The sequence below is a fragment of the Tympanuchus pallidicinctus genome, unplaced genomic scaffold (genome assembly GCF_026119805.1).
Source record: "Tympanuchus pallidicinctus isolate F22 unplaced genomic scaffold, pur_lepc_1.0 scaffold14, whole genome shotgun sequence".
Taxonomy (NCBI): domain Eukaryota; kingdom Metazoa; phylum Chordata; class Aves; order Galliformes; family Phasianidae; genus Tympanuchus; species Tympanuchus pallidicinctus.
The window spans coordinates 11,383,812-11,410,610 of NW_026294659.1; the positions used below are offsets into that span (position 1 = coordinate 11,383,812).

The following is a 26,799-nucleotide window of genomic DNA, read 5'->3' on the forward strand; positions in this document are numbered from 1 at the left end:
CCCCTTGGGCCACCTGTTCCAGTGCATCACCACCTTCTGAGTGAAAAACTTCCTCCTAGTATCTAACCTATATCTTCCCTTAGTCTTAGAGGTCTTAGTTTAAAAGTGTTCCCCCTAGTCCTGTATGTATCCACCCTCATTAACAGACATACCCCTGGTACACTGAGCACTAAACTCAATGTTGAGTACCTCAACTCAGAGTTCATTGGCAACATAATTTTGACGCAAAGGCATACATAAGTGACACTTAGATCAACAAAATGACAAATAGTACTTTTTTTTGTAACCTTCTTTTAAAAATCCTTACTGCTAATCAGTGAAATTAATACATGCATTTTTTTATTTGAAGAGCAAATATCTCAATTTATACCTTCATACCTGTGTTCATAGAGTAAATTTAAATCTTGACTTCTTATATAAACATATTTGTGTTTGAAAATGTTTCACCCGTTTAGCTATTGCAAAGATGGCTCTTAAGCATTATCATCAACCATTAGAATTTCATTAGCTCTCTTCCCAGAAAACTGTAATGATCAGAAACAGAGATTTTATTTGTACAAATGAATCTAATCTTACTACCTTTTAGGAAGACTGAGGCTTGAACTTAGTATTGGTAGAACCTATATATCCTAATATTTTAGTTTGAACAAGAGATGAGTCGCTTCATGCATCTCAGTCAAGATTCTGCTACTCACTGGCATCTAGGCTGAGCACTAATGGATTTCCTCATTCCTAACATGTTCTGTGAGAGGTAAGAAATGGCATGCTGAAGAAGTTGACCTGAAAATCAACATCTACAGCTGGATGGTCAGGAACAAACGTTCCTTTTCCTGCTCCTTACCCAAAGGCCTCTGCATTTAGCTTTGAGTTTGGTCTTCAGCTGTGGCTGCTCTCTTGCAGTTCTTACTGTTAATGTATTAAAACAGCAAAAAAGAAAAGCTGTCCAAAAAGCATTTCACACTCCAAAGCATGTGAACTCACTCCATTTCTACAACAGTATCTTTGATGTGTTATCTCACGTGCTAGCAAACAAGCTTTTTACCTGCGATCAGAGCAAGGAATCCCCACAACACCTTTTCAGGAAACTGCAATCAGCCTTCTATTGTAAGCTCTGCTCTCCTTTCCAACCCTTTTCTGACTCTGTGTTTTTTTTTTTCCTACATGGTTAGTGAGGAAGAACAAGAATGACCAGTAGTGATGATTACCCATCAGCAGTGATGGATGCCCCATTCCTGGAGGTGCTCAAGGCCATGTTGGATGGCACCCTGGGCAGCGTGAGCTGGTTGGGGGCAGCCCTGCTCACAGCAGGGGTTGGGACAGAATGGACCCCTTCTAACCCAAACCATTCTGTGATTCTATGACACATTTCACTGCAAGACAGAAATTGACTGCTAACAACATGTTCTGTACCAACTGTAATTCTTGTCTATCTTTAAGTACAACATAAGTTTATGTCAACTCTACCAGAACCAGGTTAATGATATGCAGTGTATCAGTAGTGTTCAGATAGGGTGAAGGAGTGTTAGCTCATACATCTGAAGCTTAGTTCTCCTCCTTGCCCAGGGCTAGCAATGGAAATAGCATTTAGAATCACAGAATCAAGAAATGGTTTGGTTTTGAATGAACCTTAAAGATCATCTAGGTCCAATCCCCTGCCATGGACAGTTACCAATCACTAGGTCTACAGTCTTGCCTAATACTGGAGTTTCTTTGTCTTCATGGACAAAATATTTGGTGTTCCCAGGGCGACTCGAAGACCAAAACCAAACAAATATTAATGCAGCGATCATTTTTTGTGACCAACACCGAAGCATGCATTCGCAGCACAGAGCTTTGTGCCATGTGTCACGGGGGTGACAGGAGGGTGCAGAGGTGGCCCAGCTGGAAGGAGGCTCACAGCAAACACACCAAACACCGGCACTGAGATGGAGCCAGATGCCAAATGTGTTGAATGGGAACCGTGGCTTTCAAATATCTACAGCTACAACACCTTTATCAGAGCGCTTTCAAAGCCAACTTAGATCTTCCACCTTCTAAGCATGATCATGTGCCACCTCAAATATTGCTTACGGTCATTTACTAATTAGACCTCTAAGATCATCAGTCCAACCCTTCCAAGAATAAACCTAATCTCTCTTGAAAGTCATTTTGAAACGTCATTTGGCAGCCGAGCCCCAGCAACCAGGACAGCTTTCCATCGGCTGGCAAGATTGCACAACCTGTCCCAACTCCACCCGGACGGGGCTCCCCCCTCTCCCTTCCCACCTCCAGCTCCAGCCCCGAAGCGGCGGGGAGGGCAATGCCCCGAGCCTTGGGCTGGCCTCAGCCAGTCCCAGCCCCGCGGCAGGCGGAAATCCCCGGCGGAGGAGGGGAAAGCGGAATGGCCTGACCCGGGCTATCCGGCAAGGCATAGCGCTGCTCAGCCAGCTGCAGCGATGAGGCGGCGCGGGTGAGTAAGCGGGAGAGCGGGCGGCCGGGGGCGGGAACCTCGCGGGGGTCCTCAGCAAAGCGAGAGTGACTGAGGGGGCTCGAGGGATTGGGGAGCCGGGTATCTCCGAGCCGCTCCGCAACCCGATGCGGAGAGCGTTGTGTGGGCTGTCAGCCCATCGCGTGCCCGAGCTGCATTGAGTTTTTTACGGAGCGATGAATGGGAGAGGGGCCAGTGGCTTCGATGGCATGGATTGGTGCTGTCTGAACAGTGGGGGAGCAGCAAAGCGTCACAGACAGTCCGTATATCAACGAGAGCAAGAGGAAAAGAGATTTTGCTGCAACAGAGGGGATAAAGCTGTAAAGCATACATATGGAAAAAAAGCCCAAAGTCATTATTGCAAGCATGAGATCAGCTTTTATCTGGCTATTTTGTACCAGAACAGCACTGTCTTTTGACTACAGAATAAGTAGCTCATGAAAAAGCTGAGATGCTGGTAGAAAGAGTTAACTTACTGAGCAAGAATGCTTGAAAGAGGAAGTACAACTTTCTCCCATTTCGCATGATATTAAAAAAAGAGTAGTAAAAGAAGAAGGTGTGGGGAAAAAAGGAGAAAACTCCTACACTACTCCTACACTATCATTAAAACAATAATAACTTTTTAAAAAGAGTGATGCTAAGGGGTCAGTGTGTTGAACACATGAGCTGCACATACACACAGTGCAAAGAGAGATTTCACTGCTCTCCGCAGGCAAGAGCACCTCCCCGTTCCAGCAGAAGCTTGGCATTAAGGGGAAGACTTGGGCTGAGACAGCCCACGCAGCCACAGCTGCAAAGTCCTCAGAGAATGACATCCGTAGGTCTGTCTAGCAGTATATGTGGCATAATCTGCTGAAACAACAAATGAGATTTACTCGTATGTATTACAGAGTGGATTCTGGCTGATTAACTAAGAATTCATTGATATCTGCAAATGCCTCCTATGGGAAACTCCCTGCGGAGTCCCACAGCAAGCGATCCATTGTCGTTTTCCATTTAATGCAAATGACTTGCTACATCCAGAATTTCTAACTTGGGTGGGGAACAGCAAAACAAATACAACCCAGGATTAAGAAATATATTCAGGTGAGCTTTGAGGCAGACATTTACAAGCTTGGCACAAGATACACAGATACTTCTGCAGAGGGTGAATACAGCAAAAATATAGTGTGAAACCACACACACCCAAAGTTGCTGCCAGGAATGCAAGCGAAGCTGCCTCCGTGCAGTTTTTAGTTATACACACGTGGGATACTTGCACTTCTGGCTGACTGCAGATTTGCTAAACTGAGTGCTACACTTCCACCTTTCTCAAAGCCTTATAAGGAGAGCATGAGATTACTCAGGCTTTATAGGTAAGTGAAACTGGGTTTTCTTTTATCAACTATCAGGTGCAACTCTGCTGGGGAGGTCCCTCATTGTTTACTTCTCCAAAGGAATAGAACACACCAAGCGCTTTCCATCGAAACCTTTGAATGACTCCACATTATCACTGTTTCCTGTTTACATGTTTTATTGAGGGCAGAAAACACACTGCTGCTTGCAGGGTCATAACTCCAAACAACAGGATGCAAGGCTCTGACCCAAAACTCAGCCTGCACAACTGCTCACCTTCCAGCAACCGGGGTACAGCCCAGGGATAGTGGGGCTTCCTGTCCATCTGGGTGGTTTGCCTTCAGCAGATAAGATGGGCATAACATCAGCTGTTCTGCTCTGGATTCCAATATCAGTGCATTTTGCTTCTATTTGTGGCTTCAGCCACCCACCCCTGGTTGTGTTGTTTGCAAGAAGTTTGGCAGCTGTCAAAAATGCAAATACTTTAAGGGGAATTTGCATAATTGTCATTGTTACTTTATTTATCTACTTCTACACTCCTGAAACAATCAATATTATGCTTATCGTTTGTGTAAACAATCCAGAAACTAACACCTATTTTGTAACATTTCTGTTTTCTTTTTCTTTTAGTTACGGATTTCTGTTACTGTTCCTTCACATCCTGAGAGCTGGTAAGTTGAGAACCCTTCAGTTAAAATGAATTTGCCCTCTTCGAAGTTCTTGGCCAAATAGGCGAATTACAATTTAAACACCTGCATGTTTTCAGCAAACTCATGAGAATTCCTCAATGAGATGTTCCTGTGGTACACATCAGGGAATGAAGATCAGTTTCTGCCTGTTTCCATATACAGACTAGCAAGGAACTAGCAGTTCCTACAGACTAGCAGTTTTACTCAAATTGCTCTGCTTGCTTCACAGACATCCCCACTTATTTATGTCTAAGCACTCATAGAAGTCCTTAGAAGTGGATGTTGATAACCAATCTCATGTGCTTACATCAAGTCAGTGCTCATAATATGCCTTAATTATCCATTACTGTGTCGAGTGCCCAGAATTAGCACATCATCTACTACACTTCTAAACTTCACTTTCAGAATAAAGATAAGGTTAAAGGACGTCACCTGGTGATATTTAAATATTTCTAGAGATGCCTCTCCATTCTTCCTTAACGACTAGGAAGCATGTAATGTCATCAAGGAAACTTCGTGTCCCCCAAAACAGGACAAACTGTACCAGTTTGTCTCAGTGAATGCTGGCTGACCCATCCTATAGAAGACCAGTAAAGGAGGTGCCTCCAGGCAATGCTTTTTGCAGCATCACTTTTCCTACTTCTTCAAGGAGTTTCCCCAGGTCTGAGAAACATCCCTGCTGCTATTCAACCCTGCTGCTTCTCCCTGTGCCCAGGAAAGGTCATGCGCCTGGAAGCAGACACAGCTTTCCTCCCCGCACTGTTTTTAAGCCAGATGCCCAACCCTTCAGAAGTGGGTGAGCTCATTCTGAAACCACTTACTCACCAGAAGAAGCAGCTTCATCTATCCTACTAGAGGCCTGGAAAAGTGCACTGAGAACCAAATATGGTACTGTCCTATCTCAGGTGGCTCTCAGGGGCTGTAAGTGTCTAATGGACGTGTCACTAGCTGTATATGGTCATGGTAGTTTATTTGTTCAGAGGGTGACGCCTGTAGGTAATAAAAAACGTTAACAGTACAGATATGTCCGCTTTGAGACACACCTGGTTGTTTGTTGGTTTTTTTTTTCACCTGCCTTTTTTATTTTGTTCTAAAAATAGCAGTAGCACTCTCTTATCTGTATTTCCAGTCCTTATGATTTCCTTACAGCATTTTTCTTACTCAAACAAAGTGACTATTGATGCACTTGGATTTGAGTATGTGTCTGCAGCCAGTTTAGTCTGACTGTCCTCCAGCCATGGGGCTGGGAACAATTAGACTAGTTGACCGTGGAGGAATAAATAAGCAGAATGCTTTATACTGTAAAAGGTCCCTTTGAAAAATACATAGGCAAATAGACGCATAGAATTAGCCACTGATGAAGAGGAGCAGGTCAAGAAGGACCAACTGAAGTGAGCATCATCACTTGTTAGAATACAAATACTGGAGACACTGAATCATTAAATCATTAATGTTGGAAAAGACCACTAAGATCGTCTAGTCCTCTCATCTGTCTGCTGCCACTGTGCCCACTGCCCACATCCCTCAGTGCCACATCCACACGGCTCTTGAACACCTCCAGGGATGGTGACTCCACCACCTCCCTGGGCAGCCTCTGCCACTGCATCACCAATCTTTCAGAGAAGAAATATTTCCTAATATCCAACCTAAGCCTACCCTGGTACAACACAAGGCCATTCCCTTTTGAGTTCAATTGTGGTAGAATGTACGTAAAAAAAAAAAAAAAAAAAGAAAAAAAAAAGAAAAAAAACAACTTTTTTTCATGCAAATTCCCCTTATTCTCCCTCTTTTTATTTTTGCAGTTACTGCACTGGAGAAGATCGTCAGTAAACCTGGGGACAACGTTACACTGAGTTGCATTTATCCAGGAAGAGAATTCAGCTTAGACAATCTGCGAGTATACTGGCAAATAGCTGATGATGAAGATACAGAACCATGTTCAGTAGTGCATGCACTGATCTCTGGTCAAGACAATGAAAGTCTGCAATGCAGTCAGTTTAAAAACAGGACTCAGTTATTATGGGATAAACTAGGAGATGGCAATTTTTCTCTACTACTATTTAATGTCAGACAGAGCGATGAACATACATACCGATGTGTAGTGATGCAGACAATTGAATATACCAGAGTGATTCACCAGGAGCAAGTGGTTCTAAGCCTAGCAGGTAAGAACTGTTACTGCTTGCATGCGTTTGCCCAAATTCTAATTCTACTGGTTTTAGTTAGTGCCATTTTCCTAGTGTCTTTAAGCACGTACTAATGTTGGAAACGTATCTTTTGTGGGTCCCTTCCACCTTGGGATATTCTATTTTTTACTTCAATACTTTGCAGGAATGAAATTTACTTATTTTAAATGTTACAGATAGAGAATCTACAGTTGTAACAACCATTTATCCAGTGTTGTTTGCTTGTTTCTTCTCAACTTGTCATTAATAGACCATACAGTCATTATTCTGAAATTGATGAATATGTCATTGGTATGCACTAACAGATAATTGGGTCACAGTAGTTTAGAAACTTGCTTTCATCCTTTGAAATTGGCATCAGCTTTCTGCCTTCCCAGCAGTTCTCACAGTACTTTGGCTTATGTACCAAGCCCGACAAATGTTTTCCTTTCAAGTTGTGAGGGTCTCATGTAACCCAGAGCTTCTGATCCAGAATTCGTGTCAAGATTCTATATTTCCAATACATCTCAAAGTTGTGACAGCCATTTCCTTTTCCCTTTCTCTCCAGCTAGTTACAGCCAACCAATACTCAGTGGGCCTATAAGAAACAGTTACAACACTGGAGAAGAGGTGACTTTCATCTGCAGATCTGACAATGGATACCCTGAACCAAATGTTTATTGGATAAATAGAACAGACAACACACGCCTGTCTCAGTCAGGTTTTAATATCACCCAACATCCCAACGGCACTTACAGTGTTTTGAGCACACTGAAGGTTAAAGCAACTTCTGATATGCAAATAGAGTGCTTCATAGAAAATAAAATACTGCAGGAAAACACATCAGCCAACTGTAAGTTCCTCTGTCACAACTCCTGTTTTCTAAACAGCTGATATATCAATCAGCATGGCTCTGTCTGTAAAGATGCACTAACAAGGGCATAAAAAAAAATTCAGTAGTTCCAAGAAAAACACTAAGAAAGCTCAGCTTTTCCCTATCTTCTTAGCTATAGAATTTATTCTTCAAAAATAAGCCTAGCACCCCATTGAGTATGTCCTGACAATAGTACTGAGTAGCTCTATTTTTCAAGGCAGTCACTAGACTCTACCTTTGGGTTCCTTGCATTAGATTACTCTTCAAATGTTACCATGCAGTTGATCTGCAATACCTGAACTCTCTGTCTGATGGCTTTGTAGCACTCATATTTGCTTTGCGCTTTGTGTAGTTTTGAAGTTCTGCTTTCAGTCTCCAAAACTCAACTCAATGCACTGCTTAAAGGAGGCCTGTAGCTAACAGTTACTATTATCCCAATAGAACAACACTTCTAATATCACAAGTGCAATAGGCTATTTACAGCTGATGTTAGCAACCAATAGGAGGAACACAAGTATTTAGGCACTATTTTTCACAAAATTTGAAAACTATTAAAAAACAAAAGCTCTAAAAAGGTTACAGCTACAAGGCCAATAGTGAATGTCACAGTCCCTGAGTAGCTGTGCTATGGAGATAAACTATTTGGAGTGGTAGAACTTCTCCTGAGGTGGCTGTTCAATCTCCTTGAAGTTCTTAGTTCTGGCTCCTACCACCTTCTTTCCCAGCTCTAGCATGCCGTATCCTGAGATTGGCAGGAAGGAAGAATGAAAATGAAGGTGTGCAATATGATGACAATGGGGGGGATGAAGTGGCACTGTATGATTATATTAACAAGTTGTCTAAGATAGAGATGGGCCTTGCTCAAAAGGAATACCTTCATAACCACAGTGAGAAGAATAACACAAATAACTAGTCCCTCAGGGTTTTTTTTTGTGTGTGTGTGTGTGTGTAAGACATAGTCACATCATTGCCTGATATGAATGAGCAAATTTACAGCTTATTGCATCCTCTTTCTATTTTATTCTAGACACAGACAAATCTAGACAAGTCAATGATTCCAGCACAGGAAGTCATAAAGACCCAGCAAAAAGCGGACAAGGTGCTCAAGCAGCTGCAGTTGTGTCAGTTGTTATTCTGATGGCTTTTCTGACTGTGTTAATCTGCTGGCTGCGGAGACGGAGATCCTCTCAACTAGTGTCATACACAGGTAATGAGGCCCTTTATTTGTGCGACTAAATCTCCAGGGAAGACCTGGGTCAAGCGGGGAAAAGCTCTTGCCCAGCTCCTGCAGGAGCTGGTAGAGGCCACGTTCTTCCTTCAAAAAGTTGAGCTGTGCAACTCTTTTCCAAAACATGGAGCAGTGGAGTTCAAGCCCAAAAATCTATCCTTCCTGAAACAATGACCTAGACTGTAAGGAAATAGAGTATGCAGCCCATTTTGCAGTCCAGAGAGCATTTACCACCCTCCCCCTCAACTTTGTAACTGCTGTACAGATACTGTGGCAAAACTTGACAAATTGTTTTAAATGCTGATTCCTCACGCCCAGATAACAAGGACCACTGATTATATCAATACCCATGATAAAAGGGTTGTTCCCTGCTTTGCTAGGCAACATATCCTTGAAAGTCTTTTGCTTAGCTACACAGACAAATAATTTACTTTATGTCTATGAACTTGAGCCTGTACACAGCCAATTAAAACAAACAAACAAATAAATACTAAGCACTCATTTCCAAGGAAAAACAAGGTTCAGACTTTCAACATTTTCATAATCAAGATGACAGCGTGTTTAACAATTCATTATATATGGCAAGGGTTAAAAAAAAAAAATTGAAAAATCCAAGACATTTGGAAAAACAAACTCAGCACAGCCAATTAGTGAGTGCACAAAGGGCATGAAATATTTGCCTATTAATTTGGTAATTTTTGGTGAAACAAATGACTATTAACAGTCTTTTCAGAACAGACACAATATACTGTGGTTCTACCAAAGCTTGTAATATTTGAAACAATAGAAAGCGTAGTCTGCATTAGCAGATGCAGTGAATGCACCAATTGATAGTATCCAGCAGAAGCAAAATAACCCTTAAAAAGAAAAATGTCAAGAACTAATGTTGTGCAAACTGGATCAATGGTCAGTTGTTTTGCAGGCCCATCATGCGGTCACAATCTGATTCACAAAAGCTGTGTTTGCTAAATATCAACAGACACTGCACTGTTTCCCACAGAGGGTCATGTAGAAAGAAGGATTACTTGTATCTCTTCAGATAAGAAACAATTTCTTCTTCATTCCTATGTGTTGCATTAGCATAAATCCTAGCAGTTTGTTAAACATCAACCTTTCCTCCTCTGACTTATACCAGGCCCTACACAATTAGGTTTCTGGGCTTACCCGTACCTAGAAAAACCCTGACATAAATAAAAGTAAATATTTATTTTATATTGAAAGCTGCTATAGCAAAATTTGTTTAATAAAAACAAAATGAAGACGCTTTGTAAACACTGTATTTTCCTTGGCACAACTCTGTACTCTTTGTGGAAGAGGAAGTGGGACAGCAGCTTTTATATTTTCTTACTATCAGAATCTGTCACACCTCCAAGGGCAATTTTCTGCCAACAAAGCTGTGGAAGACATTGAAGGAAGAGGGTGCTAAGTCTTTTGATCATCCCAATTTGGGGACAACTGAGACCAAAACCAGAGAAATGATCATTGATGAAAAAAACCGGTTGTCCTTGCCGTTTCCCCTCTAAACAATAACATACAGACAAAATAACAATCTTCTTTGGAGAGTCTTTACAGAGGACAATTTATTTATTGTCCTAACCCCATGGTCAACATGCTTTCAGGCACAATGGATTTAAACAAAGAAGATTTAAAATGCATGTTAGGAAAACAGCTTCCCTAAGGGAAATAGTTGAGCACTGCAACAGGCTACCAAGTCTCCATCAACACCAGCATGCTGTTGGCCTTTTTTTTTTTTTTTTTTTTTTCCTTTTTTTTCTTTAAACAATAAAGAAAACATGATAAATATCCTAGAAGTACCTGGTGCATCATTGGGGCAAGAAGATTGTCTCTTGGAGAAATTCCATCACAATTCAACTGTCACCAGAGATTTTCAAGCACACTGTGTGATAGGGAGTAAGGCACTACAGAGGTTGCACCCACCAGGAAGCTCTGCCATGGCATTCTGCTTTTCAACACTGGTATGTTTCTGCTACTGGTGATTTGACTATGAAGATCAGATTGCTTTGGGAGGTGGAATCCTGAATACTGCAAGAACAAGAATCATCTACTGAGACTAGCTGCTATTAGAAAGAAAAAGATTTTGGAAATGAGAGGAAGATGCAAAGAAGCCTAACTTCATCTCCATAGGATTTAGTCTCTCCAGCTGTGCATTGTAGTTGGTGGGGCAAGATGTTCCACTCAGGAGAAATTCAAACCTGGATCCAAAACTGCTGTTCTGACTTGTGTCCAGAGAGATCCCTCCACTGCCTGTAGAGCTGCCTTAGGAAGCTAGTTTCTTTTGACTACATATAGCCCATCTGATTTTTGGATGGTCCTGGGTGGAACCAAGAGTAGGACTTGATGATTCTTCTGGGTTCCTACCAACTAGGGATATTCCATGATCTCTTTATCTGAGATTATCTTAAAAGAAACCAAAAATGCCACTGACATCCCTTTCTTTCTTTTCAGCTCATTCCACCAATTATAAAGGAAAAATAACACTAGGAGATGATTATTTATGTGGGCTTTTGTTGTTGTTGTTTAACTTTTTTTTTTTTCTAAAAATCAGTAATTTTGTTTTTACAGCACCTATCTAATAGGAATGTCTGCCAACAACTTAGGCAGCTGGATGTGCATCAAGAGGAGCATCACCCCTTGTCCCAGCAGCAGCATTGCTTGTAATACAAGCGACAGGTGTCTGCAGAGTGTGCCAAGATTGATGGCAAAAAGCTTCTTCAACAGAAGAAAAACCAAAATCCATTGGATTCCTGTTCTGACCAGGAGCTGTGTCTCAACACCTGCTAACTTCTTCAGATGGTTTTCTGTGATAGCTGCCAGTGTCTTGAGCTCTTATGCTGGGGAAGAGCAGTGAGCCTCGCACTTAGCTACTCTGTTCTAGAGTCTCTCGCCATCACCACTGAGGAATTTGTTTTGAGTGGCCATGTTTCAGGAGCATGGGAAGTTCTGTTTCCTTCTTACGCTGACAGTGAATGTGAAAAGGCAGCTAAAAATGGGAGGAAAAGAAAACTGAAGGACTTTCTACGAAGTGAGATTTGTAACTTTTTCCACCTCTCTCTATCTACAGTACATTCTGTTGTTGGTTTCACCAGCTACATGTTGTTACATACAGAATGAGCTAGACTATCTTCATCTGATCCCAATAAAATAGGTTTTGCCGTGGCTGGGTTAAGCACTGAATGTGTAAACAAAAATAAATCTCCTTTAAAGGCACTTGATATTAAAATTGCATTAGTTACTGAATATTCTACCAAAAAGGAGACTTCAACTTGCTACAGAAGCTGGTGCTTACTGTGGAAAACAGATCAAAAACAGTGCTCTGATGTAGGGTTACCTCAACATATCTCTGCCTGGATGAAACGAGAAATCCATATTCAGGCTCTGTTCAGTTCAGCTTGTCTTTATTTAAAGCCAGCAGCACCCAGGGAGAGTTTTGAACTGATTTTTTTTTTTTTTTTTTAAATGCTTCTTGTCTCATCCTTTCACGAAAGAAAAAGGAGTGCAAAGCAATCAATATGTTAACCATGAATGTTCTTGTCATGTTGATGGCTAAAGGAAAGAAAGGGAAGAAAAGTGAAGCATTTTCTTCCACATGCCATTGCCTGTGCCTTACTTGTTCAGCTCCGACTGAGCTGGAGCAGATAGATGAAGATAGCAAACAGTAAGTGTGACTGATAGCCTAAAATTTTGGAGGAGAATAAATCAATATTAGTCCTTCTCTGTTGGGGTGGGTAGTGGTAATGATTTTAATACTGAGTCCAGGAAAAACTCCTGCAGCAGTTGCTAGACTAAAATTCTACTATTTCTGCAGTCACAGCCTGGTTTGTCCTAGCTCCACATAGAGAAGGCTGTCCAGTGTCAACCACAGGTTAGGAAGTTTCTGCTTGTTTTAAATCAAGATCAGCTTTCAAATCCTAATGAAGCAAAAAAAAAAAAAATTATCTTTTTCCCTCTTTGTGCAAAACCCATTTGGTGACACCTTCTGTTGAAACAATACCCTATGTGGGCTCAGAGTTGGCTAACTGCACTGTCTGTATTAGGTAGGAGTCTCATGGGCTCAGCCTTTGGAACACTCAAGGGAAGGAAAAGTACAGCTCTCACTTGATGCAATCTGAGCTCACTCCCTGGTTTGAGTAGGATAGAAAAATTTTTAAAAAAGGTCCAAGCTATAACTAAATAATTGTTCATGTCTCCTGTCTGCAAGTATCTGTGTACGATAATGTTTTAAAGACATTTTGTCTATTCATGTTAGAAAAGCATTATATATTTGTTAACTTTTAATGTCTGTTCTTTTATTACTAAAAAAAAAAAAAAAAAAAAAAAAAAAGCTGTTCTTTTATTTATTAATTCCATTTTTGCCATATCTTTCATTCCTATTCACAACCATAACATACCCTACCAGGCAGGACATTTAGCTCACAATATGTTTCAGATTAAGTAGACTTACAGCATGCCATTAATCTTAAGCATCCACTTTTTCTCGCTTGTCCATTAATCTAAGTGTTTGAAATCTTCTGAGCCCATATTTAATCTTCAGGCAAAAATCTATTCAGTGTTTGCTGAAGACAGAAAGCAAGCTCACAAACACATTTGAAATGTGACTGCCACCTGCACAGATGTGAGGGGCAACCATTTCCTGGTGGTTCAGTGAGCCATTTTCTCACTCTCTATCCTGTGAAGTTGTTTTGGGTAACCTTTTTAGTGCCAACGTAACTGACAGAAGCCTTCTATAAAAACAATTTTCCTCCTTCGTTTTCTACCAGTACAAAAAATCATACTGCTTCAGAGATGTAAGGGGTGACCTAGCAATCACTCCACAGTATGCTGTTGAGAAAATTTAGATCAGAGAAGTTCTTACTTTTGGCTTTACTTCATGACACATAGTGAATACATCTAAGAACAACAGCTTGCTCTTGCAAAATCCATACTTTCAACTGGTTTAAGTCTCCAGCTGTTTTTGGAGGCAAGAAAATCCAAGATGACAGCTGTTTGTTACTCGGAAATTCTGTAATAACAGCTTGTCATCACATACTATGTTTATATTATAAATAAAAGCCTATTAATTCTTCTTTATGTTTCACTAAGTCTATCAACACAGTCAAGACAAGCTACAACAGAACGATGCTTCAGCTAAGACACTATCAACTGAACTCCTCTAGGCATGCAAGTGGTCCTTTCCAAAGCCCTCAGATAAGAAGAGGCTGATGAAACACAGAAGCTCTGCAAGCTTTTGCTACATCTTGTTCAAGGTGTAGAGCAAGTGGAGCAAAAGCTGTGCAGTAGCTCAAAAATAGCACAAAGCCTGGGCTGGCTGACACATCCTTTGCTCACCCACCTTAGGAACCCCTAACAGAGCCAAGACACAATGATCACTCCCACTTCTAGAACCAAAACCCTCGCTTCACTGTCCCAAGCTGGTGTTGCACTTGAACATCAACATCATTTTATTTCCTTCCGTTAAAGGCATCAGCACACACGAATCCTACCTCCCAAGCAACTTAAACACCTTGCACAGAAAAGCATCGCTTCTGTTGTGCTGTGGGAAGACTTGAAGAAATGGACTTTCACAGAAAAGCGAAAGGCTTTCACTGTGGGATGGCTGGTAAACCACAAATGGAAAGCCCCGAGAGAAAACATACATTGCTACTGAGCAATCTAAATCCATCCTTAGAGTAGTTAGATTTTTTATTTAAATCTTTAAATTTGTGTGAGCTGAAGACTGAAAAATATTTTCCTTTTTTCCATTTCAACAACCGTGTCTCTAGCCACTTTTACTCACTGCTCATATTACATCAGAAAACCTTAGTGCAAACTGCTTTTGCAAAACGCCAAGATGATTCTTCTCATATCTATGGCTATTGATAAATTAAAAAGACATGAAAGAAGGGAGACAAAAAGTCTGAACTTCTTCCAGAGCACTGTAGCTGCCTTTAGAACAAGGCGAACTCAAAGCACTTTTATCAATTTATATTGGACACATCCTTAGACAGCCAGCTCAGATCAGTATGACAAAATATCAGCAACACTGGAAGCACAGTCATTTTGGGTGGAACGGACCCCAAAGCCCACTCAACCCCATCTCTGCCATGGGCAGGGCTGCCACTCACCATCAGGTTGCCCAAGGTTCCATCCAACCAGGCCTCGAGAGGCTCCATATTAGCAAATCACCAAAACTTCTATTACAGACATTGTCTTCTTGAAGTGCTTCTTCACTTTCTGCATATATTCTGATGTCTCTGTGTACACCTGGCACTAGCTGCAGCTCAGGAAGTTGCTCTTTAATTAAAAATACATTAATGAATTCTCTTATCAGAATTATGAGGAAAATCCAGTTCTGTCATGGCTGCCAATCTTCTGAACCAGTCAAGAGGTCTGGCCACTGGCCAGAAATTTATAGTCCCTTCTGGTGAAATTTACTGAGTCTTTCTGTACAAAGTGGCCAGGAGCCAGCACTCCAGGAAGGTCCCATAAACTCCTGACATCATCCCACGCAACTGTTTAACTTCAAGGTTTTGTTTATGTTTAGTGGATTTAAATGTTCGGTCCATTCATGAGGCAGACCTGCCTGCTAAATTGCTGTTCATGCTCATGGAACAGCTTTATCCAGCTGAGAGCTGGAAGAATAAAGAGAGGGAAAAATAGTGTTCATCTGCACCAGCCCAGTGAAACATGCAATGTGGGAATGTTTACTTTTTTAGAACAAAGTAGGCCTTCAGCAGAGCTCTTATCAAGCATATATAATCTGTCTGGCTGGAGTCATCAACCACAAGAACCATTAGGCACAAAGAAATCAAGCCAGTGCCTTTTGTGAGTGTTTTTGGCAAAGCAGCAACTGCTGACAAGATTCAGACAATGTGCTTTAACTTCATTTCTGAGCAATTCCTATCAAGACATAACATATCTGGATGGAAAATTTCTAAATGAACAAACATTCAAACAAACAGTTCCTCAGAAACAGAAAATTCGGCAAAAGAAAAGGTGATTGACCACTAAGCCCTGAGGCTATGTTTACTGCGTCAGCAGGCCTTCTGCCCTGTGAGGAGAGATCATTCATGTGTTACCTACTTTCCCTGGGAAGACCCAATTGACCCAGTTTTTGCAATAAAACTTGCATGTCCCCATGCTGAACTCCTAGTAGCCCCACAGAATCCTAGGCATAGAGTTGTGCCCCTACCCACATGCTTCTCAAAAGCCTTTGGGGGTAGCCAGGGAAGGAAGGAATTTATTTTTTATTTATTTTTTAATAGTCTCTGAGCAGGAGGAGATCACTGAGAATGAGAGGCAATGGTCTCAAAGTGCACCAGAGGGGATTTCATTTGGACATTAGCAAAAAATTCTTCTCAGAAAGAACAGTGAGGCATAGGCTGCTCAGGGAAGTAGTAGAGTCACCGTCCTTGGAGGTGTTCAAGAGCCATGCGGATGTAGCACTGATGGACATGGGCAGTGGGCATGGTGTGATGGACCAATGGTTGGACTGAGTGATTTTAGAGGTCTTTTTCAGCCTTCTATGATTGTGCGTCCAGACAGATCCCAGGCAGGAATTTTGTTGTGAAGCTGGAGTTGTGAAGCTGGAAATGGATCCTTATCCCCTCTTAGGAAGGTCTAGCTTTAAAGCCCAGCACACTTATGCATTGCCTACGATATTTTACACAGTGTAATGAAGTCATAATCACTGCACGCATAGATGCTGGGAAGGGATAAATCAGTCAGCTTGTAGACAACAAATAACCATAACATTTATCTATTGGCTGGAAACTCCATGCAAGCAGTTAGCATAATTACTTTTGTGCAAGAACAGGATAAAAATAGGGAGAAAAAAAAAAAAAAAAAAAAAAAAAAGGAATAGTTAAGGACCTTCAGAGATCAAATCCAGCTGCCTGATCACTTTGGGGCTAACCAAGACTTAAAGCATATTTTTAAGGCATTACTCAGATCCCCTTGAAAACTGACTTCATGGGGCATCAACCACCCTTAGGTGGGTGGGAAGCCTGTTCCAGTGTTTGATCGCCTTCAGGGAAAAGATGTTTTTCCCTGGTTCAGTCTGATTCTCCTCTGGTGCAGTTCATTGCCATTTTCATGTGTTGTACCACGCTTGCAAGGAAAGGGTAAAGCCTCACCTTTCACTTTGCTTCCCTTCCTAAGGGAACTGCAAAAAGCAATGAGGCCTCCTTTTCTCCAGATGGGACACCTCAGCCTGTCCTCACAAGAAATAAGCCTTTCTTATTGGTCCTGCTGCCCTTCTCTGGAAGGGTTCAGGGACTTTAACAATACTCAAAATGAGGCCACATCAGTGCTAAACACAGTGGGATAATTACCTCTTTTGACTGGCAGGTATGTTGATGCCCTCCAGCCAGCACTTAACATTATTTTCTGTATTCCTAGTTTTGAGATACACTTTCCCCCTCAGAATCCTATTTTCAACTTCATTTCCTTTTGACTTACACATATGATCTAAAACCAAAGCCTTTTAGAACATTCATACGATGATGATTACATAATCAATGATAGTGATTAGAGCTGAGGCACAATCCTACACCAAGTAGCATGGAAATATTGTAATTTGCTACTTTTGCACTTTGTAGATACATAAATTAATGCTCCATATACACACATTTAAATTTCTGTGATTAAATAAACATATATTGCATTTGATTCCATTATACGCTAACACATGTATCTCTGAGTAAAATGTTCCTTGCAGTGTCGAAACAGTTTGTTTTTATTTTTGTTCTTGTCATGCTTTTTTTTTTTAATAGGAGATCAGGGAAGGTAAATGGAATGGAGCAGCATACTAAATGAAGGTTAGATTTTGCAAGATGAACAATACGGCTCCTGAAACAAACATCTGTCTTCACCTGAGCAACAGAACTGGCATAGACCAAGCACAAACACTACTCCAATGCCACTGCTTTGTTCAGACATTTTGCTTTCAAGGGAGGACAGAGCTGAACAATACTCCCACACTGCACACCTTCCCCAAGACAAGTCAAAGCCAGCACTGCTATTCATCATCAAAACAAGTTCTCCATCTGTCTCTTTGATGACGCTCCCTGTAACAGTTGGCAAAACAGCAAGTTAAGCAAGTAGATATCAGAGCCTGCTTGAACATTCACACTAACAAAAAAATTGAGATTCCTCTTTTCAAATGTAGCTAAAATTGATTCTTCTCATAGGCAGAGGCCAGTGTGCTCTGGAGAAGTATTTCTTCAGGATTCTGCCATTACAGTGTTTGCTCAGTGGCATACTGAACATGTGCACATTACATACCCAAAAAAGATGTCTATGAGAAGAGGGTCATGCACAGAGAGCTGTTCTCTAGCATGCAACCATTTCACCGTTTCACTTAGAAGCACGTGCATCAGATTTGGCAAAAGTCACACAAGACACCAAACAGCTTACTTAGTGTTGTATAGACCAAGTTTTAAGCAAGTTGCAGTTGGATTTTGCAGTTTCTCTGCCATGTCAAAATGAAAGACACGTTTCTCCAGTTAACTATTCTGATTGCTCTTAAGGACTGCTGATAACATTGCAATGGCTGCACCGAAATTTCAACATACTTCTCTCCCCCTGACGGAGAGCACAGGGCAGGCATTCAGAGCATATAGAGTTACCAAGCCTGAGAAGAAACCACTTACATTCCCAATCATTTTGTTACAGTCATAAATAACTTTGGAAGGTAACAGACATGACAGCAGGTGGGTTGTCACCGCCAGCTCACTCAGCTTCTGTCTATCTAACCAACCAGGCAAGGCCACATGCCACTTGAGCAGGGAGGAAAACAGAGATGCCTGCAGCAATATACGCATTCAGCTTCCCAGTCCTCCTTACTCTTCCCTAGGAAACCTCAGAAGCAAATAAAACCATGAACACACTCATAGAAATAGCAAGAATTGCTGAGCATTTGGCATCCTGAACACATGTGCATCCATCCACATCAACATCTTCTGACACAAGAGCAGAAGAGACCTCAGAAGTACAAGCAGCTCATCAGCCAGCCTGGAAACTTTGTCCCATAGGGGGTCAGGCTGACAAAATAGCAAGAGATCAACATTGCTCTCATTCCTTTCTCACAGTCAGGCTCAGTTTCTGCTTGACCATTCAGGTCATTAAGGCCTCAGTCATGTATGTGTTCATGCCATACATTTGTTATTGTCAGGACATAGAGGAACATTTCTCATCTGAAATGACAACACTGCTGACTGTCGCTTCTTCATCTGCAAATGATTATACTTCATTTTTGCTGTTGCATAATGAAAGGACTTCAAAGTTGTTTAAATGATTCAATAGCCAGTACAGGCTCCTATTTCTTCACATCTGTGTCTTCCCTCACCCTTAGTAAGGAGCCCTGGCCACGTAACACAAATGGACCACATTACCTCTAATCAGTGGAAACTACTGAAATTAATCACAACTGGGAATACTTCTCACAGGTTGGAAAGCTTTGTTCTACAGCTGAACTCAAAACACCAGTTAAAGTATACAGATCTGAATGTTCATCAGCCCAGTGTGAGTAGCCTTTGTTCCCACCTGGACTGAAGAAGTAGTAAGTTTAGTAAAATGAAATCAGAGATTATGAGAATTGCTGCCTTATTCAAAAAACTAACTTTATTGTCTTTTGCTTGTAGTTCACACTTTCCTTCTAACATGAACCTGATAGTATCACTTAGTTTACTTGACAACAAAGGGGAGGAAAGGAAGAAAAATTCCATTTTATTGATAACACCAGGTAACGTTACCAGTGTTAATGATTAATTATGCATAACAGCCAAAGATGTGTGACTTACTTTCCTGGGGAGTAGTCTGCCAGCAGGGCCACAAGTTAGTATGACTAGTAACACAAGGGGAAGATAAAAATAAAAGAGGAAAATTGCAAGGTTACAACATGCTAACGTAGCACTCAAAGAAACTTTGCCCATTCCTTGCCCGCTGTACAGCATTACATTATTAAATTTTAGATTCCAAGCACTGGAGATTAACATAAACTCTCTCTTCATTCTCCCACTCATCCATCCATACATGGTCAGAATTTCTAGTTCAACTTGAAAAAATATTTCACAGAATCACAGAATCACCCGGGTTGGAAGGGACCTCAAGGATCATGTAGTTCCAACCCCCCTGCCTAGCAGGGCCACCAAACGTACACATTCAGATCAGGTTGCCCAGGACCCCGTCCAACCTGGCCTTGAACACGTCCAAGGACGGAGCATCCACAACCTCCCTGGGCAGCCCGTTCCAGGGCCTAACCACTCTCCTTGTGAAGAACTTCCCCCTAACATCCAACCTAAATCTTCCCTCCTTCAACTTGGATCCATTTCCCCTAGTCCTGCTGTTGTCAGCCCTTTTGAAGAGTTTACTGCCCTCCTGGGTGTAGGTTCCCTTCAGGTATTGATAGGCTGCAATGAGGTCACCCCGCAGCCTTCTCTTCTCCAGGCTGAACAAGCCCAACTCCCTCAGCCTGTCCTCATAGGGGAGGTGCTCCAGCCCCCTGATCATCTTAGTCGCCCTCCTCTGGACCCTTTCCAAGATCTCTATGTCTTTCTTTATTTGATTCATAGTGTGCAAGCAGAAGTATAGCCAACTATATTTTGCAACAAAGCTAGAAGTTTTCTAAAGTGGGTTTTTGCATTCTTTGGAAAAGGAGACTAATGTTTTTCTTCCATTGAGAGACTTTTAGTAAATACACAGAATACCACAACCACCAGGGAAGAGGCAGAAAAAAAAATTAAGAGGTTTATACAACCTAAAAGCAACGCACAGAAAAGCTACTGCCTTATTGAATGTCTCCAAACACTGAACTGAGTAGTTCCAGAGACTAAAAATCAGAATATCAGGAGCAATGATCTTTAATGCATGAATCTGCTTAAATATTTGATGTCAGACTCATAGCTCATCTCATTGTATTTGTGTTCTGTCCATCCCAACAAGCACAAAGTCAGGCAAAAGAGCCAAGAGACCTGCATGCATGATCAAGAATCTTATGTCAAAACTCAAAACAAAAAAGGAAGCCTAAAAGGGCAGAAAGAAGGATGAGTAACCTGTGAGGAAGACAGGAAACATTGCTCAAGCATGTAAGGATGAACTTAGAAAAGCCAAATGCCATTATTAAATTAATTACAGCCACAGATATCAAATGCAACAATGACTCCTTTAAGTACATTGGTTAAAAAAAAAAAAAAAAAAAAAAGAAAAAATGTGGGCCCACTGCCAAAGGAGACAAGAGATCTGGTTATAAGGGACATGGAAAATGTTGAGGCATAAATATGCCTTCTTTGCTTCTGCTTGTACCAGCAAGGCCAGCTTTCAGGAATTCTAGGCCCCAGAGATCAGAGGAAAAATCCAGACTAAGGAAGAAGTGCCCTTGGTAGAAGAGTATCAGGTCAAGGAATGCCTATGCAAACTGGAGTCCATAAGCCCTGATAGGATTCACTCACAAATGCTGAGAGAGCTGGCTGATATCTCTTTGAGGTCACCCTTAAACAGCCATAGTTATTAAGAAAAAGTACCTGGTGACTGAAGGGAAAAAGTGGTGCTACTGTACTTGCTACTTCAAGAAGAGAAAGAAATAGGGCTCAAGAAACTACAGGCCAGCCAGTTTCACCTCCATCCCTGGGAAGATAATGGAGCAGCTAGTTCTGGAAACCATTTCCAGGCACATGAAGGACAAGAGCCATTAGTCAGTGTGGATTCACCAAAGGGAAGTCATACTTGACTAACCCGATAGCCTTCTAAAATGAAGCGAGCAGCCTGGTAAACAATAGGAAATGGATAGTGTCTGCCATAACTAGAGTAAGATTGAACATAATTTCCCATCATCTCATAGGCAGGCTGTTGAGGTCAGGGCTGGAGGATTAAGGAACAAGTTGGTCGGTAACAAGTGGAATATCCCAGGGCCAATATTAGGCCCAGTCTTTTTCAATACCTACATTAATGATCTGAATAATAGGGAAGACTATTCCTTCAGCGTATCGGTTGAAGGAACAGAACAGATAGGAATGGTTGATACACATTAGATGGGCATGCTGACTTCTATAAAGAACTTGACACACTAGAGGAATGGGCTGACAGGAACCTCAAAGTTCAAAGAGTGGAAAATCATGCATCTGGAGAGGAACAATATCAGACACCAGTACACGTGTTGCCAACATGTTGAGGGAAGTAATCCTTCCCTTCTACTCAGCACTAGTGAGGCCACACTCTGAATACTGGGTCCAGTCTGTGCTTCCTGGAACAAGACAGACATGGACATACTGGACAGTCCAGTGATTGGCCAGTAGAGTAATTAATGGACTGGAGTACATCTTCTGTGAGAAAAAGAAGAGAACTGTTCAGTCTGGAGAAGAAGAGTTTAAGGGAGGATTATATCGAAGTCTATAGATACCTGAAGGAAGGTAGCAAAGAGCCCGGAGTCAGGCTTTTTTTTCCATGGGTGCCTAATTCCAAGAACAAGACAAATAGGAACACAGGAGGTTCCATGTGAATACAAGGAAACATTTCCTGCACAGATAATCAAACACTGGCACAGGTTTTCCAGAGAGGCTTTGGAGTCTTCCTCCTTGGAGGTATTCGAAAGTCACTGGAACAACCAGTTCTAGGTGCTCTTTCCAAAACAAAAAGGTTGCATCAGAGACTTTCAATATCAACTATCCTGTGATCCTGGATGAGTAATAGTTGGATTTTTAGAGAACTTCAGTAAATTGGTCAGCCATAACAGCAATCTCCTTCAAGTAACTCAATTCATTCCGAGTTTAATGGGACTGTATTGAAGAAAGAGAATTGAAAGTTTAAAAAATATATATATATATTAAGCAAGAAAAATCATCCTCATTCAGTAATTCAGTCCTCTGTCAAAATAAATAGTTATAAACCAATTCTACATTCTTGCCAACTAAACTTTTAATTTCATACTTAACTACACTCACCGTAGCACTGTGCAACACCAAACAACTGCAATGCACCTTTTTTAACTGGAATTTACGAGCATCAAAAAACATACCAGCATGCTTTATCCTTGTAAGCACATCAACCTACTGAAAAAATCAAATTAAGTAATAGGCATGTTTCCATGCACAGCAGCCACATAGCCTTCATTTCAGGCACTCCGAAGAATTTTCCTCTGAGCTGCCTTAAGCACTCTCTGTGAATGCAAGATGTATCAGCCATTCAGAGCTTTCCAAAAGTGAAATACTTACAATCATCAGCAACATCAAAAAGAATAACTGTTACTCCACTACAGCATAATGTGTGTGAGAAACATGATATTGCTGGAATATTATCATGAGGTTGACTTATTTATCAAGTATTACTTACCAAACCATGAAGTAGGGCATGGTTTGGGTTGTTCATTTGTTTGGTTTTTTTTGGCTTCTCACAAAGGGAAACATGACCTCCTAGAGTTTTAGAGTTTCTTTGATTATTTAATGTCTGGTTTGATACAAAAAAAAAAAAAAAAAAAAAAAAAAAAAAAAAAAAAAAAAGGAGACAGACTTGTACAAAAAACTGCTTAAACTTTGGTGTATGAGAGTGGAATACTGATATTTAATTTCATCCATCATCAGTAAACTCTTTGCTTAGTCTAAATGGAGGAAGATCTGAAATGGAGGAGAACACTGTCTGGAATGCTAGTCATTTCAAATCAGTTTGCATGCCTTTTACAGAACGTTTACACAATGTTAAGTTCAACACTAGCAGTACATTATTGGGTACATGTGCAACACCTATATCAGAGTATAGATGCTTTAAAATAAACAAAAGGAGATGTCAGAAGGACTAAATTCAATGGTAGGACTACCTAGAAATCTGCAGAGAGGATAACTAAGCAGACTAATCCATTTTTTTATTTGTGAAGTTCTGAATTGTACAATAACATAGCTGTGCGCAACAAAATCCTCAGTGAAGAGATGGCTTCACTATGTGATGGCAATCACAAAGGAAAACTTAAAACTTATCCTGAAACAACACAGCAGAGCACACCAAGTACCCCCATCCAGGATGGCAGCCCAGCAAGAGAAGAAGGAGATCTCTCAAGGAGACAGGCTTTTTATTTTTATTTTTTAAAACCAAGATATACTGAAAAAAACCAAAACAAGAACTAGTCATTGCTTGGCGCTTGTACATTGAAAATTGAAAGGCATTGAAACTGGGATCCTATTCATAGCAAGAAATGAACAACTTTAGTTGTGTATTTCTTTTATTTATTTATTACTACGATTGAAAGGCACGCCTGCAAACAGTTTGTGTTCAGATGTACTGGACATTAAGTATATTTAACATCAATTAAAACCAATTACCAGATAACTGTTTCGTTCATTTGTTTTCAAAACCAGAACAAACAAACAAGAAAATGTTTTCTTATGTAAAGAACCGAAGTCAAGTACCTGAGCTAAGTAGCAAGGGCTGTTTTCAGAAGCATTACCAAAATCCTTACCTAAGCACATTCTAGCAACACATTCATGAAAATAAATGCTTCTTGGTACAGATGCACATTTCAGAGTACAAGAGGTAGACAACCTTTCTAGAAAATGCTGCAATACCAGAACATTGCACTATCATAGGCAGCTGATGCTTCAGTCCATTAAGTGAAATCACAAAGTGTGTGCCACTAAGAACAACTCACCCAATGGTTTCCTATCACATACTCCCTCATCCTGTATTTTAAATAAATCAAGTCTCAGGACAACTCCACACCACCAAAAGGGCGCAGATTGATCTTCAGCAGTCACATCATCTGAGACCTATGTCATATTCTATGGGTCCTCTCTCTTTATGCATCAAGACTTGTGATCTTCAGGAATGCTTTCTTACCCTGGCAACATAGGGCTTGTGGTAGGCAATGAAAAGAGGAAAGGTGGAACAACACTCCAGAGCTTTGGTTATTTTGGTGCAATGGTTGCTAACAAGATTGACATCAGCTGAGCTTGCCATAGTGAGCACCCTCAGTAATTCCCTTCCTTCCTCAGCAGCCAAGAGACTCAGCCTACATATCTGAGTCACTGCTTCACATCCTGCCTTGCTTCAGCACTTCCTTATCTAAAAGCAGAGGCTCCTCGGAACAGCAGCTTGAACTTGCAGCCACTTCAAACAGAACAGCGAGAAATCCCAAGTAAGTAAGATACCAGGTTTTCTGACTTGTATTAGAACTGCAGTAGCTATGCCTTTTTGGCTCATGTCTTTTATAACTGCTTCAGACAATGTGGATGCAAGGAGAAAACACCTTTTTCCTTGTTATAAAATAGCAGCTTGCTGGAGACAGTGTACAGTTTGAATGGTTTCTGGTTTAAGATTTCCTGCTCTACAGCTTCACTCCCTTCAGCTGCTGGCAGCTGCAGTACCCTTGTGCATTATGCTAAAATGAAAAGCGAGTCTAATGCTATAGGTAAAACAAACAGCAGCCTTCATAGCTGTCACCTAACACCCCAAAAGGCATCTCAAATTAACTTGGTCAATTGGCACAGTTTTGCCTTTGTTGCTGCTCTTTGTCTTTTATTATCCTCAGTCAAAAAAGCAACATACCGGCAGGAGTGACTGAGCAGTTTAGTGAAGTTCAGAAAATGAAATCTACGCTGCACATAATCATACAGTACCTCAAGGCATCAGCCAAGAAAGAAAAGGCTCAAACAAGACTTCCAGTATTATTAGTCACACCAAAAATGAAATCTATTGTAACTTTTCAGGTTCTGAACAGACTGTTCACAAGCTGGCAGCGTATGGAGCTATTAAGGTGCTATTACCCAAGGAGGGAAACAAGCCCCATTGCACTGAGCTGCACATACACATGCACAACACATGCACCATGACATATCAGTTCGTAGCCGCCAAAGAAATCACGTGCAAGAATAAAAGTACAAGAAACAGGGTGAACAAACGGTGTAGGTAAAGCCTTGCCTGTTATAAGTGACCACGGTTTTTATGGTGAGCATTTATGAACTTTGGAAAGTAAGATAAGATACTGCACTACGTGCAGGACTCAGAACTTGTTGCCATTTCATTTTGATGAAAAGTTTTTAAAATTCAGTTAATATAAGGAAATGGAACCACAGATGCACACAGAATTCCACAGGGGAGGGCATTTAGGACTATCTTTTTCCTTTAAAATCTACTTGTATTCTTGTTAGCTTATCCCTTCTCCAGAAGGGACAGTACTCCCCAAAGATAATGCAGGGAGAGAATAAGGTAGAAGATAAATACTGGAAAAATACAAAGCAACCAATGCCACAAAACCAAATTTCTCCCGAGTCTGTGTGAACATGGAATTAGGGCAACTTAAGAGCCAGCCTGACCCAAACAGTTTTGCCTTTGTGAAGACTAAACTGACAGAAGTATTTCAGCAACTGACTAAAACTGAATCCTGAGGGCACAGTGAAACTATACAACAATAGGTTTTGGTCTTCATCAAAACGAGTTACAGAACAATTAAGATTAGAAAAGAGCTTTAAGATCATTTAGCACACCCAAAGCTTGCTACTCTTTCCAGCTGAACTTGATAGCAGAGGTGTAAGCAACGTAAAGGCAGAGATTAGCACAGATGTGTTCTTCTATAAGTCTATCCCCATGTTAGTGGCTGAAGTCAGATGTAATAAACTGCTTCTTGTGAGACAGGGTCTCTGGCTGCATGCCCTAGTAAGACTGAAAGAAGCATGCATCCTTCACTCATTGCCTATCTATTCTAGAAGGACTAGAACACAAGTCCTGACGTACAAAAGTCTCAGTGTACCTATTGATCTCTAATACAGATTGCTCAGAATAATCCTGTCTTCCTCCAGCATGAGCAGTTTAAGAACAATAACATAGAGAGCTCAAGAACTCTGAGCTAGACCAGCTCCAGGCATGGAAGATTTGGCTTCATGCATGTTGAATTACACAACCTCTTACTAGGATGTGACTGCATTCAAAGTTCAATTTGGACTTCCTAAGAAGTCCCAATATCCCAGAGCTAACCTCCTTCTAGCCAGAAGGTTTTCATTCCCATCTCTAGGTTACCACTTGTTTTTGTTTTTGAAGCAGCCGCAGAAAAAAAAACTTCCCCACAT

The 26,799-nt window shown here is 41.0% G+C and overlaps 1 protein-coding gene across 4 annotated transcripts; it reads left to right on the forward strand.

The window, feature by feature from the left end:
* Positions 1–2,179: 2,179 nt before the first annotated feature.
* LOC128076501 (ICOS ligand-like) lies at positions 2,180–13,125 on the forward strand. 4 transcript variants are annotated; one of them, XM_052674266.1, is made up of 6 exons: positions 2,180–2,449; positions 4,427–4,473; positions 6,294–6,656; positions 7,225–7,509; positions 8,558–8,737; positions 11,342–13,125. In XM_052674266.1, exons 1-6 carry the CDS (start codon positions 2,436–2,438, stop codon positions 11,350–11,352), a joined length of 900 nt encoding a protein of 299 aa, XP_052530226.1. In that variant the 5' UTR covers positions 2,180–2,435; the 3' UTR covers positions 11,353–13,125. The 4 variants fall into 4 exon arrangements, with proteins under 4 accessions (XP_052530226.1, XP_052530228.1, XP_052530227.1 ...); XM_052674268.1 differs by having other exon boundaries at positions 8,564–8,737; XM_052674267.1 differs by having other exon boundaries at positions 2,324–2,449; positions 4,433–4,473.
* Positions 13,126–26,799: the final 13,674 nt, after the last annotated feature.

What these genes read in the sequence shown, in the direction of transcription:
- LOC128076501 (XM_052674266.1), top strand. An exon ending in CCTTCACATCCTGAGAGCTG is followed by an intron (nt 4,474 to 6,293) that starts GTAAGTTGAGAA and finishes TTATTTTTGCAG; the next exon opens with TTACTGCACTGGAGAAGATC. An exon ending in AGTGGTTCTAAGCCTAGCAG is followed by an intron (nt 6,657 to 7,224) that starts GTAAGAACTGTT and finishes CTTTCTCTCCAG; the next exon opens with CTAGTTACAGCCAACCAATA.